Here is a 14,892-nt window from a genome sequence, read left to right on the forward strand (position 1 = left end):
CTAAAATTCGGAATGAACAAGGAAATATCACAACAGACAGGATTGAAATACAAAACATAATTAGAAGCTATTTTGAAAATCTATACTCCAAAAAAATAGAAAATTTCGAAGACATCAACAGATTTCTAGAGACATATGAACTGCCTAAACTGAACGAGGAGGACATAAACAATTTAAATAGACCAATTTCAAGTACTGAAATAGAAGAAGTCATCAAAAGCCTACCAACAAAGAAAAGTCCGGGACCAGATGGGTTCTCAGCCGAGTTCCACAAAACCTTTAAAGAAGAGCTCATTCCAATACTTCTCAAAGTATTCCATAAAATAGAAGAGGAGGGAACCCTCCCAAACTCATTCTATGAAGCCAATATCACACTGATACCTAAACCAGACAGAGACTCATCAAGGAAAGAAAATTTCAGACCAATATCCTTAATGAATATCGACGCAAAAATTCTCAACAAAATTTTAGCAAATCGCATACAAAAACGTATTAAAAAGATAGTGCATCATGACCAAGTTGGTTTCATCCCAGGGATGCAAGGTTGGTTCAACATCAGAAAATCAATAAACGTAATTCACCATATTAATAGACTTAAAGTCAAGAATCACATGATTATTTCAATAGATGCAGAAAAAGCATTTGATAAAATACAGCACCCCTTCATGCTCAAAACACTAGAAAAAATAGGGATAGTGGGAACATTCCTTAACATTGTAAAGGCCATTTATGCTAAGCCCATGGCTAATATCATTCTAAATGGTGAAAAACTGAAAGCATTCCCCCTAAAAACTGGAACAAGGCAGGGATGCCCTCTTTCACCACTTCTATTCAACATCGTTCTTGAGACTCTGGCCAGAGCAATTAGACAAACCAAAGAAATTAAAGGGATACAAATTGGAAAATAGGAACTCAAACTATCCCTGTTTGCTGATGACATGATTACATATTTAGAGGAACCTGGAAATTCCACCAGAAAACTCTTAGAACTCATAAGTGAATTCAGTAAAGTAGCAGGTTACAAGATCAATGCCCATAAATCCAACGCATTTTTATACATAAGTGATGAATCTTCAGAAAGAGAAATTAGGAAAACTACCCCATTCACAATAGCCTCGAAAAAAATAAAATACTTGGGAATCAATCTCACAAAAGAGGTGAAAGACCTCTACAATGAGAACACTAAAGAAAGAAATTAAAGAACACCTTAGAAGATGGAAAGATCTTCCATGTTCTTGGATAGGAAGAATTAATATTGTCAAAATGGCCATACTACCAAAAGTGCTATACAAATTCAATGCAATTCCAATTAAAATCCCAATGATGTACCTTACAGAAATAGAGCAAGCAATTATGAAATTCATCTGGAAGAATAAGAAACCCAGAATAGCTAAAGCAATCCTTAGCAGGAAGAGTGAAACAGGGGATATTGCAATACCAGATCTTCAACTCTACTACAAAGCAATAGTAACAAAAACGGCATGGTATTGGTACCAAAATAGAAAGGTAGATCAATGGTACAGAATAGAGGACACGGACACAAACCCAAATAAATACAATTTTCTCATACTAGACAAAGGGGCCAAAAATATGCAATGGAGAAAAGATAGCCTCTTTAACAAATGGTGCTGGGAGAATTGGAAATCCATATGCAACAGAATTAAACTAAACCCATATCTCTCACCATGCACGAAACTAAACTCAAAATGGATTAAGGACCTCGGAATCAGACCAGAGACCCTTCATCTTATAGAAGAAAAAGTAGGTCCAGATCTTCAACATGTGGGCTTAGGACCAGACTTCCTTAACATGACTCCCATAGCACAAGAAATAAAAGCAAGAATCAATAACTGGGATAGATTCAAACTAAAAAGCTTTCTCTCAGCAAAGGAAACTATCAGCATGTGAAGAAAGAGCCTAGAGAGTGGGAGAATATCTTTGCCAATCATACTTCAGATAGAGCACTAATCTCCAGAATCTATAAAGAACTCAAAAAACTCTACTCCAAGAATTCAAATAATCCAGTCGACAAATGGGCTAAGGAAATGAATAGACACTTCACAGAAGAAGATCTACAAGCAATCAACAAACATATGGAAAAATGTTCAACATCTTTAGTAATAAGAGAAATGCAAATCAAAACCACCCTAAGATTCCATCTCACCCCAATTAGAATGGCGATTATCAAGAATACGAGCAACAACAGGTGTTGGCGAGGATGTGGGGAGAAAGGTACACTCATACATTGCTGGTGGGGCTGCAAATTAGTGCAGCCACTCTGGAAAGCAGTGTGGAGATTCCTTAGAAAACTTGGAATGGACCCTCCATTTGACCCAGCTATCCCACTCCTTGGCCTATACCCAAAGGACTTAAAATCAGCATACTACAGAGACACAGCCACATCAATGTTCATAGCTGCTCAATTCACAATAGCCAGACTGTGGAACCAACCTAGATGCCCTTCAATTGATGAGTGGATAAAGAAACTGTGGTATATATATACAATGGAATATTACTCAGCCATAAAGAATGACAAAATTATGGCATTTGCAGGCAAATGGATGAAATTGGAGAATATCATGCTGAGTGAGATAAGCCAATCTCAAAAAGCCAAAGGACGAATGATATCGCTAGTAAGTGGAGGATGACACATAATGGGGGGGAGGGAAGGGTTAGTGTTAGGGTTAGAGTTAGGGTTAGGGAGGGGGGCAAGTATGGAGGAAGGAACTACTGTATAGAGGGTAAAGAGGGGTGGGAGGGGTGGGGGAAGGGAAAAAAATAACAGAATGAATCAAACAACATTACTCTATGTAAATTTATGATTACACAAATGGAATGCCTCTACGCCGTGTACAGAGAAGCAACATGTATCCCATTTGTTTACAATAAAAATAAATAAATAAATAAAACCCCTATGGAATAACCTATTATTCAAATAATTAGTAAATAAAACCGAGTTTTCTATACCATATAAAGAGAGAGAAAAAGGTACAAAGCTTAGAAATGCAGAGGATATGATGACTCTTGTCTCCTTAGTGTTTTCCAATACGCGTCAAGACATTAGATAATTAGACTCTTTAAAACTTGGTAAGAGAGGACATGTTGACTTGCTTGTTGAAGAGCCATAATTCATGTACCAAAACTGGGAGAAGGAAGTTTAAGAACAATTACTACTGCCCAGATTCCTTCCTAATTTGTAGTTTCCATTTGCACAGTTGGACCTAAAATCCTTTCTTTTGAGTAGGTATACAGCAGAGAAGCTTATGTTAAAGATCATGAAAATTTTAAAATACTTAATACTTTAGAAGAGAGTTTCTCAATCTCGGCACTGACATTTTAGACCAGATACTACTTTATTGTGGGGGACTGTCTTGTGCACTATACAATGTTTAGTAGCAGTCCTGGCTTCTAATGACTACATAATATGAGCATAATCCCCATATACCAATCATAAAACCTCTTCGGACATTGGCAAGTCACCCTGGAAGCAAAACCGTTTCCAGATGAAAATGAATGCTTTAGAGACTTGTGGTAATACTCTACAGTAAGATATAGTATAGTACAATCAGGATTATGCAGTCTATAATTATTCTGCAAGATTACTTACAACCTGTTATCTTTCAGTATTTTATAAACTTTTAAATTTTCAGTTCTCACAATTTGTCTTCACAAAATACATAGCTGGGATAAGGTACATAATCCCAAAGGCCCACATTTCTTCTGTGCCCTCTCGTAATTTACTCAGATTTACACTTCACTTTTCCATAAAGGTTATATTTTGAGATTTCCCATCTTTGCAATCTTAATAACTTAAAATGAACAGACTTTTAAACAAGACAAATTTTCCATTAGAAAAAAAATAAAGCCAGACTCGGTATGGAGAGAACATGGAGTATTTAGTTTTTGACTTTGAACTGCAAAGTTTATCTATGATTTAAAGGCTAAAGAAAGGCCAATTTAATCAACTTTAAGTGCTGACAAATTCTGCAATCAATACAAAATGCCACTAAAGAAGAGGGAAAAAAGGAATGCAAGATGGCGGACTAGAGGGAGGCTGCATTCCTTGTTGCTCCGTAACTCTGGTTTCAAGCAGAGGATATCTGTTTCTTGGTGAGGAAGTTTTTGCTGCTTATCGATCCCCTGCTGTTTACCCCACATGTCTGCTGTGATCACCAGGAGTCTGCCAGCATATCAATGCCTTTTTTGAGTGCAGATTGCTCACTGTCAGGTGCCTATCATCCGCCATTTGCCTGCCTCTTGCCTGTCCATCGCCTGCCTTACACCTATCCATCACCCACTGCACAAGGTTCACCTCCCGATCGTCCGACAACAGTCAGCAAACTGATCACCAACCGCCAGTTGAGTGCCAGCTGCCTACTGTTGCCTGGAAGTTCACTGTTACAGTACCTGCAGGTTTGATTACATGTGGCTGCCGCCATTTTGAGACAACAGCCAGGCCCCATAGGACCCCTGGCCAGACTGACTGAGCCCCATCTCCAGGATCCCTCAGCCCGACCGATCACTCCCTGCCTCTGGGCCCTCACATCAACTGACTGCTCCCTGCCACCAGGACCCCCAGACAGACTGACTGTGCCCTATCACCTGGACCCCAGACCGACTGATTGCACCAGGCCTCCAGGATCCCGCAACCACACCAAACACACCCGACCTCCAGGACCCCTGCCTGACCAACCACACCCTGCCTCCAGGACCTCAGTAGACCACGTCCACACCCTGAGCTGCAGCTCCCCATTTGCCAACACAATGGAAGCCAGAGCGGCCATCATGGTTAAGCCTGGAAGCTGTAGCTCCGATCTTTAGGTGGGGCAAATCCCATCCTGAGACGCCTACTGAACACCTGAAGCTCACTGTCAGGTACCCCTCATGCATCAGGCTACTGAAGACTGGGAGGTTTGAATACTATATGACTGTTACAGTGTACATTTTCCTTTTTCTCCTTATTGAACAATTTTAGGTTTTTATTTCTTTACTTTTCTTGCTCTCTTTTCCTTTTGTATACCTGTTCCCTCAGAGTCCCTTTCTCCCATTTTGCATGCTAAGAGGAAAAAAGGTATTGAGTTTCTACAACTGAGATTATATCAATAAAATTCACCTATGGTATTTAAGATATAGAAGTGATAAGTTTGTCAGAGTATAATTCTAATACTTACTATCTAATTTCTGTCCTTCCATAAAAGTTTCTAGAGCAGCAGCATAGTTTTTTTCATGGTATTCACATATCCTGCATGAACATATTAAAAACAAATTAACACATGTATGAGAACATGGAAAATAGTCCTCTTTCTAAATAAAAAATTTCTTAGTATTCTCTACTTTTGGAAGTTTTTTTTTTGGGGGGGCAGGGTTGGGGAGTAGCGGGGTTGGGGTGTACAGCGATTGAACACAGGTGTGCTATACCACTAAGCTACATCCCCAACACCTTTTATTATTTTGAGACAGGGCCTCACTAAGTTGCTGAGGCTGACCTTGAATTTGCAATCCTCCTGCCTCAGTCTCCCAAGTTATTAATTACAGGCCTTTGTCACAGCACCCAGGAGAAAGAATTTATTTTAAGTATATGCTAAAGAGTCAAGAGATTTTCTAAATTACTATAACATCTAGTATAATTCTCTCTAAAATTCAATTTTACTTCAGAAGAAATTTGATTTTAATTGTACAACTGCTCACCTTGAAATATAATTACACAAAAAACTAGATTTTAAAAATATAAATAAAAGTTTTCCTAGCATTAAATGTAGCCCATCCAGCTTGGCTGGGGAACAGGTTCTCTAGTCAGTTAAGTACAGTAAATTCCAAAAAATAAACAAAAAGAGAATGTGAAATCTATCAGTTTCATCTATACCTTGCAGTTACTTCAACTGTCACTAATTTAAAACATACTGAATATAAACCTCCTATAATGAACTTTACTTAACATAATAGAATTATGTTATATGTGAAAATAAATCAATTCTCAGCTATAAAATGTATAAAATGCACTTCACTATATATCTATATGTAAAACAAACAATTCATTAAAAAAAAATGAAAGACCTATTAGCTTTAGTCCAAGTCCAACAAGAAGAGTAGTTATTTACATACCCTTTTCTCATTATAGCAGTGGAATTATTTGGATTGAGTTCAAGAGACCTTTTTATATCAGCAACAGCATCTGTATATAAAAAAGAAGTTTTTTTAAAATCAGTTATTTACAGATCTAGCAAATACTATACATTGGAATCAGTCTTAAACTCTTATGTTGCTGGAAAGGCCATACAGTTTTCTGTTGGTTTTTGTTTGTTTGTTTTGCAGTGCTGGGGACAGAACATGGACTCACACATTAGACAAGCTTTCTACCACTGAGCTACATCCTCAGCCCCAAATGGTCTCAAACTGGGAAAAGCTTATTTGAGATGAAATTCAAATAAGTATTACCTTCATAAATTTCTTTTGACCTAATATTTAGTTTCCTTTTTAAAGCTTTTCCATTAATAAATAAAGCTCTGTGTCATAGTTCTTTTCTCATTAACAACAATTATGTAATGTAATTCAGGACATTAAATTCTTCCCAATGGGTCTCAATGAGAATTTTTTTTAAAGTTACATAATACATAAAACTATTTTTTTATTTAAAAAATAAGAGCATTTCATTTATACACTGTGAAATAATACATTTTTTATCAGTATATCCAATAACTATAATTTAAATCTGTACAAATTCTCTACCCACCAAAGAGACACCCATAATGGTTAAATAGGTGTTACTCAACATTATGTTTATCACACTGCAGCTACTTCACCCATCCCTGTGAAAAGCCAATTTAAAAATCATACGAAAGATCAATTTAAAAATCCTCAGATAACCTCTATTTTTTAAATTCTTTTTGTCTTGGACAAAATTTATGAGTAACTGATAAAGAAGAGACAATAATACACTTCATAAGAGAAGTTACCACAGTAATTTCCAAGGAGAATATGACAATAAGCTCTTTGACAATAATATTGTGCATCATCTGGTTTCTGTTCCAAAGCCTTAGTCAGCTCCTACAAATATAAATGATGAGTGTTAGTAAATGTTTTTTTTAAAGCCATTGAATTCTAATTAAAACATAACTTTTAACCAAATAATCCATTATTACAAGCTATTTGGAGAAAAGATAAAAGGGAAACAAATTGGGAGCTTTTCCTTGGAAAGAGGATCAAAATCTCTCCTTCCCTTCCCTACTCCATGCTCAAAGAACACAACATACTGTAACATCTACGTAAAGCACTTAGCAGTTCCTGGTCTACAGGAGAAACTTAATAATTATCCCCCATTTATTCTGAAAAATTTAGTTGGTATACATTGACCAGCACAGAATTTCTCCTAATTTGGAGAAAACTCAAAGATCATACAGAATTGAGATGCCTAGAAAATGTAAAGATATCCTATTAAAAAATAAAAATAAAAAACAAAAAACAAAAAAAACTAGAGGTTAAATCTAGAGCTCAAAGAGGTTAACAGAATCAATAAATACAAAATTAAGCTTACATGGCTCTGTCCTATTCTCTGTAAATGGCAGAAAACCCTTACAGATTACTTTCTGTTTCAAGCCCAGACAGACTCTCACAGATAGCTAGTATCAATTGACCAAGAGTTAGCATTATAGAAATTAAAACTTTTACCACCTTTGATAGTCACAGTATATAGATGGTAGCTGGAAAAATAATGACATAGGAAAAGATCTCACAATCAGTAAGATCAAAGACAAGTGCAGACAGGCAGATATACTTTTACTCTACCCATTGCCCCTATCACCCACTAGACATTTGGTAAAACGTAAATTATTTCAACAGCCACATGTGTCACTGACTTTGCTTTAATAAAGCAGTGTATACTACAGAATCAAAAAACACCTAAAACCAAAATACTTTTTACCCATCTTAATTTGTAGGTCCAATCAGTAATGCTAATCAAGTTTTGTTACTATATCTACGCACAAAACTCTCCAACACCTTTCCAGCTGACTCAGTAAAGGTCAAATTCTTCGAGAAGGTCCCCATTCTTGATATGACTCCCCACATCTCTGATTTTGCCTCTTACTACTCCACCCCTGGTGTTCTTCCCTTACAATCACAACGGCCTCCATGAAGTTCCTCAACCACTTCAGGACTCTGCGACTCTTTTCTAACTGGAATGCATCTCCCCTAGATTTGCAGAGAATGCCTTCCCTGACTTTCTAGTTAGTTATAATACTGCCAAAGACAGGATTCAAATCCAGGTCTACTTGACTCTCTAAAGTAGATTTTAACCACAAAACAACACTGCTTCTTGGTTACATGTTTTTACTCCTTGTTGCCAATACTATCAGGCATCTGTATTGATGTTTTTTAATATTCTCAAAACTCCTAGCATCAAACTTTAAAACAATTTTGAAAGTAGCAGATAGCTTATTTATCTATTTAACTTGAAGTAAAACTTCGAGCTACTTCTAAGAAAACAAATATTATGGTCAAAAAGGCTTATAGAGCATACTGATGGTTGGATCAATTTAGAAAGTACTTTTAGAAAAAGGAAAATGGAAAAAAGAAAAAAGTACTTTTAGAAATATTATATAAGAGACATAAGCCAGACACCAGGGCGGGGAAAAAAGATTTAAATACACACTATATATGTATTTATATATATATTCCTTTTCTTAACAAGTTAGGTAAAAGAAGCTTCTGCATTTTAAAACACCTTTGTAAACCAAACCATAATATAATTTCTGGTTAAAGAGAACCAGTTATGATTATTCAGTTAAATAAAATAAGCAACTGACTTAGACTGTTACTGAAAAAAGTTACCAAAAAACACAGCACAAACTTTAAAGCATGACACACAAACTTATACATTATGAATAAATTAACTTTATATTTTGAATAAGCAACATACAATAAAACAAGGAAAAGCAAAGTTAAAATAATGATTTGTGGTCTTTACATCTAACTTATGGTACATTTTTAGAGTTCTGCATTTTCCTTTCTGTTCTCTGGACAATTGCTGCTGTATGCTAGACTACAATGGGACTAAACAGAAGTTATCTCAAAAAGCAAGGTTCTTCAGTGCCAAATCTGAATTACAGCAACAAATGACTATTATTTAGTAAAGATCTATACTAAACACCGTATTGCCATTTCCGGGACAACCTCAGCACCTTAGGGAAGCCCAAAGCAATTTAGCAAGACCCTGTCTCAAAAAATAAAAAGGGCTGGGTGTAGCTTAGTGGTAAAGCACCCCTGGGTTCAATTCCCAGTACCAAACACCTTCTCCCCCCAAAACCTAGTCTAGGTCTGTGTCACCCAGTATGTACTTAATGAAAGCTGCCGATTTCTCTCCTTGCAGACTTTTCTCAGTCTTTCTCATATTGTTTTACCCTCCTTTCCTTTGGCAAAACCATATAAAAATATTTAGGCCCATAGACTTAACCTTCTCAAAGTCACTAGTAACACTTGTTGCCAAATCCAATGCACTACCTAACTTCATCATTTTGTGTCTAACAAATACGAATTAGGGCTTTTAGTCTACTATTCTAGGAGCCTCTTTAAAGCTGTTTCCCTAAGGCTCATTTATATTTAGTCTTCTTCCCTCTAGCATATCTTCTGACCTATCTAGTGTCCTAGCTTCACATGTATGTTGATGTATGCTGGTGACACAAGTCTACATTGAAGCTGGTCAGTGCTCCTGAGCAACACCCACATATTGCCAGTTCTCTTAAGACTTCACCTGAGAGCTGGGGAGATAGCTCAGCTGGCAGGGTGCTTGCCTTGCAAGCACGAGGCCCTGAGTTCGATCCCCAGTACCGCAAAAAAAAAAAAAAAAAGTAAAAGACTTCACTTGAAATGTCCCAGAGATAATCCATATACAATATTCAAGGTTTAAAACCATCCCTTCAAACTTATTGCCCATTCTATGTTCTTATCTTCTATGCTTAGTGAAGGATACCAACTTTGCAATATTCCCCAAGTCAGAAAAACAGGAGTTATCCCTTATTAAAACTATCACCAAGTCTAGTGCATTTTACATAAAAAATAATTCCCTTCTAGGCCCTCAAATCACTGTCTTAGATTTCAACATTCACCACTTATCATGTATCACTATATTTCTATGCCTCCTCCAATCTATTATCTACTTTGCTTTTAGAGCAAGCATTGTAATTCAGGTAATTTCATTTGTTTCAGAATTCTTCTGAGATCTGCATGATTATGATAAAACTGAAAATCCTTAGGGTCTTAAATGGCCTGGCCTCTGTACTTGTGTAACCTTTATCTCACAGGACTTGCCTCCTTACACTGCATGTTCTAACACCACTGAACTATTAATGTGCCTAAAACAGAACAGCTAGAGCCCTTTCCATATGCCAGGCACTGTAATAAGCAAATACGAAGTACTGTATTATCTTCAGGATAATTCTTACAAGTAGGTCCTGTTTTTTTCCACTTAACAGTTGAGAAATATACTCTAGAAATGAGATTTAGACCTCACAAACTTCAGAGCTTGGGTTCTTTTTGTTTTTGTGATCCTGGGGATGGAACCCAGGGATAATCTACCACTGAGCTACATCCTTAGTCCTTTTTATTTAATTTTGAGATAGTGTCTTGCTGAGTTGTCAAGGTTGGCCTGGAACTTGCAATTCTCTTGCCTCAGTCTCCCAAGTTGCTGAGATTAAGGCATGCTTGGGTTCTTAAAAGAACCCGAAATCTTTTGTGCCTCAAAAGATTCTCAAAATTTGCATATTTTCCGTCCCTACTGTACTGCAACTTCCTCTACAAATTTGTGTTTTTACTTTAATATATCATTTTTAATCAACAAAATTGTACATATTTATGGAGTAAGATATGACATTTCAATAAATGTATACAATGCACAATGATCAGATCTAGGTAACTGGTGTTATCACCTCAGATATATGCCATTTCTTTATATCGGGTAAATTCAAAATCCTCTCTACTAGCTATTTTGAAATATACAATTAACTGTTTGTAAACCAGTTACCCTACTGAGCTAGAGAACATCAGAAGTTCTTCCTCTTACCTAAATGCCCCCCTACACCCACTGTCCATCCTCCATGATTTTTTTTAGCCCCACTAGTCAGTCTCTATTCTGCTGTTCTTATTGTACTATAAGCCCATTACAATAGTTATCTTATATTTTAATGATCTACTGACTTGTCTGTCCACAAGACTATAAAATTCCTCACGGCAGTCTTTTCATCTTTAGAGTCTTGGTCCCCGAAGAACATTCACCACTAATGAAATGTTGTTTGGTGAATAAAAGAAAAATGCAAAATAGCTTACATTATACAGTCAATTTCCTCCTTATTCCTAATTGAATGGTCTTATGTAAAATACATTTTTTGTGGGGATGCGGGGGACGGGTTCTGGGGACTGAGCCCAGGGTCTCACACATGCTAGGCTAATGCTCTACCATCAAGCTATAGCTCCTAACCAACACATACATTTTAACCAACAAGATAGCACCACTATCTAAAGTACTGCTAAAGTAGCTCTTGGGGAAACAAACTAATATTCAGCATCAAAGTTCTGGACCTACTTATCATTACCAATTACTTAATAATTTACCTGTTCATCTTTGTGAGGGCATCTCAAGGTTTAGAAATATCATTTCCTCCTAGTATAGCTGGATTTATATCATGATCATCCTCCCTATATTCAAAAGTTTCTCATTTCAGGTCTGTGGTGAGTCCTAAAGATGATGCTAGAGTTGGTCTGAAGACCACACACTTTTGAGAACGAGTGTTCTCTAGCAGTACGCTAAAAGTCGGGAAACCGGGGTCCTAAGGCCCCCATTCTGCCTCTAACTGCTATTTACATCTCTATGACATATCTCTTGGATTTGAGTTTCAATTCTATACAATGCAAAAAAGGAAGAGTAAGACATATGCTACTACATGAGTTGTAAGGCCTTTCTCTAAGAACACAATGAATTCAATGATGATGCTGATATTGCAGGTCCAAATGTCACAAGAACTAAGATACTAAAACTAACCACATTCCTAGTATATACAAAAAAAAAAAAAAAGCAAGCATGTGTTCACTAAGATACATGTACAAGAGTATTCACAGTGGCTTTTATTCATACTATATAATAACTAGAAATAATCCAAAGGTCTTTTTAAAACAAACTGTGCTGTATTTATACCACTGAATGATACACAGCAATGAAAAAGAACTCCCACTATACAAAACAAAATGTATGCTCAAATAAGGATTAAAGAAGGGGGTGGAAAAAAAAGCCAAACAGTGGAACACATTTGTAATCTCAGCAGCTGGGTAGCTGAGGCAAGAGGATCAGTTTCAGGTCAGCTTGGGAAACTTAGTGAGACCCTGTACCAACACTTTAAATGAAAAAGACTAGGAATGTAGCTAATGGTAGAATGGTTGTCTAGCATGCACAAAGTTCCAAGTTCAATCCCCAGCACCACAAAACAAAATAAAAAACAAGAGTATAGTGAATAGAGCGCCTACTGTATGATTCTGTTTGTGAGTGCATGATCAAGCAAAACTAACAGGGCAGATTATAAGAGTTACTGAGAAATTATTGGCTGGGAAGGAGCATAATGGAACCTTGTAAATAGAGATGTTTTATTTCTTGATTGTGTGGTGTACACATGTAAAAATTTGTCAAGTGGACTCAAATTTTGTGTTATTCAAACATGTCATATCTCAATAAATAAAAAGTAAAATAAACAAGATGGAAAATGACAATGAAACTCATTACATGAATATTCCTTCAGAGCAACTTTGATAAAACTGGATTTAAAATTTAAAAAAGCAGTAGTTCTAACAGGTCTATGACAAATGCAGATTCAGAAAATGAATAGCTACCTAGGAATTGTGATGAAAAATGCACAATGCTTCCTGTAACATCATTTCAATACTGATCCCAGAAGCCCTGAATCACCTTATTTTGGAGACCTTTATTTCCAGTGCCAAAAAACATAACCAGATCTGGCCTCTGACTTCCTTAGCTCCTATTCCTTTCATTCCACTTTAATTGAATGGGCCTTTTTACTGCTTCTTGTACAGACCAACTTCATTCCAACTTCAGAATCTTTGTATTGACCCTTCTTCCTGCCTGGAATGCTCTTTCCCCAAAGCTTCCAAGAAAGTTCTTTCATTTTTTCAGGTCTCCACTCAAATCACCACCTCCTCAGAAGGCTCTAGTACTTCTTTTAGAAGTAGCTAGGAAAGAAAAAGGTCCTCTTGCTTTATATTGTTAACCTTATCTATAACACAACTTGAAAGCAAGAAACTCCTGGCTAAAATTTTGTGAACCACAGCAGCATGGCTGTAACTCAGGGTCTATTTGTTTTTATTGAACTATTAACACTCTTACTTTCCATTACAACTTCATGGTCTTCCAGAGCACAAAAACACGTAAATTAGTCAAGTACATAAATAGGACTAACCCATAGCAATTAGCCTCTGGTACACAGCAGCTCTGAAAAATATTTATCAACAACGAATGAATGATGAACAGTTACAGGACATCTGGAAAGTTTTAGGGACATATGGGGAAAAAGGTTTTTGTTATAATACATTGAGTTCATACAGGCGCTTAACACAAGTCTGGTATGTAAGAATGGCAGGATGATTATCAAATGAAAGAGTAAACTGATATCATCAAATCCATATTTCACTTCTTCCAACAGTCACAAATGCCATTTAAACAACACCAAAAAAGCAAGCTCCCCACAGACCAACTATGCCCCCAAGAAACAAAATTGATAAGGTGGTTTTTCTCAGGAATTGCGGGGATGCAGGAGTTCGGGAGAGAAGGATTAAGAGAAGGGGTCTGGTCCAAAAGGGTCAGTGTGGGGCAGAGAAAGGACACCGAGGATCTCAATATTGGGGTTCAGACCCAATAAAAACTGTAGCCTCCATCCCAAGAAGGCAATGCTCGGAAGAGGCGGGGTTAGCCAGAACAGAGTGGAGGGGAAAGAAATGGGCTCTCTTACCTCTAACGCCGCCTGGGGGTCCTCTTCAATCAAAGCATCTGAGAAGCACTGGAAAAACCTGCCAGGAAAACAACGACTTCAGCAGAGCACACTAACCAAAGAAAGGGGGTGGGGGGCGTTTAAAATAAACAATAAAGGAAAAGGAATACACGCACCGCTGAGCTGTTGCAGGTCCTGCTGCGGCCGCCGCCATCCCTACACAGTCACTGTCGCTGCTGCCCGAGCTGCTACTACCGCGGTTATCAGGACCGCCGCCGCCCAAGGGGAAACTTCTGGAGAAACACCAACCGAGCTTCCGTCCTAAGTAGCCAACGAGCAGGCACGCAGCGTGCGGCTGGGGGAGGGGAGGCGACTAGCAGGCGCAGGGCCGGTTGGGAAAGTGGAGGACCGGTTCTCACCGCCCAGCCTGGGGTCCCGTGACCAGCTCTGACAGTCCCTCCCCTCTCCCTCGAAGCTATGGTTACGGAAAGCGCCAGTACATTCGTTTGCCCTTTCTTCCTCCGCGTCCTTCCCATCCCCCGCCAGCACTCCAAGAGCCTTCCGGAGTTATCTCGGAAGCACTTTTGTAATGCACCGTTATCTCTCAGGAGCTTTTGGCGAATGGGGCGTATGCATGTCTGTTAATTACACAAGCTACATTGACTATATTTTCACTGAAGTTCTCATCATGGCTACCGCAGGACGCCAACCTTTCGTGATCCGTGACGTCATTCGCGGCTGCGTGTGTTTTTCCGGGATCAGAGTCCCGGATGGCGCGTGGATTCCCGCGATCGTTGCGCCGAGAGCTCTAATAGGTTTCCACTCGCGGGAAGTTGTTTTGGCCTTAGAGAGGCTGCAGAGGAAAACTTTTGTTTCCCCCTTGTGCGTGTGTTCTGATCCCTTTTCCATCACG

The 14,892-nt window shown here is 38.0% G+C and overlaps 1 protein-coding gene across 1 annotated transcript in view; it reads right to left on the reverse strand.

Annotated features, from left to right (window-relative positions):
• SUGT1 (SGT1 homolog, MIS12 kinetochore complex assembly cochaperone) overlaps window positions 1-14,668 on the reverse strand; it is a 41,067-nt gene extending 26,399 nt beyond the window's left edge. The window contains exons 1-5 of the mRNA XM_079136544.1: window positions 14,156-14,668; window positions 14,001-14,058; window positions 6,954-7,044; window positions 6,103-6,172; window positions 5,172-5,242 (exon numbers count right to left, since the gene is read on the reverse strand). Coding sequence (XP_078992670.1) covers window positions 5,172-5,242; window positions 6,103-6,172; window positions 6,954-7,044; window positions 14,001-14,058; window positions 14,156-14,193 — 328 coding nt within the window. The 5' untranslated portion in view covers window positions 14,194-14,668. The remainder of the gene's footprint in view (window positions 1-5,171; window positions 5,243-6,102; window positions 6,173-6,953; window positions 7,045-14,000; window positions 14,059-14,155) is intronic.
• Window positions 14,669-14,892: the final 224 nt, after the last annotated feature.

This window comes from Sciurus vulgaris (assembly GCF_902686455.1).
Source record: "Sciurus vulgaris genome assembly, chromosome: 4".
Lineage (NCBI taxonomy): Eukaryota > Metazoa > Chordata > Mammalia > Rodentia > Sciuridae > Sciurus > Sciurus vulgaris.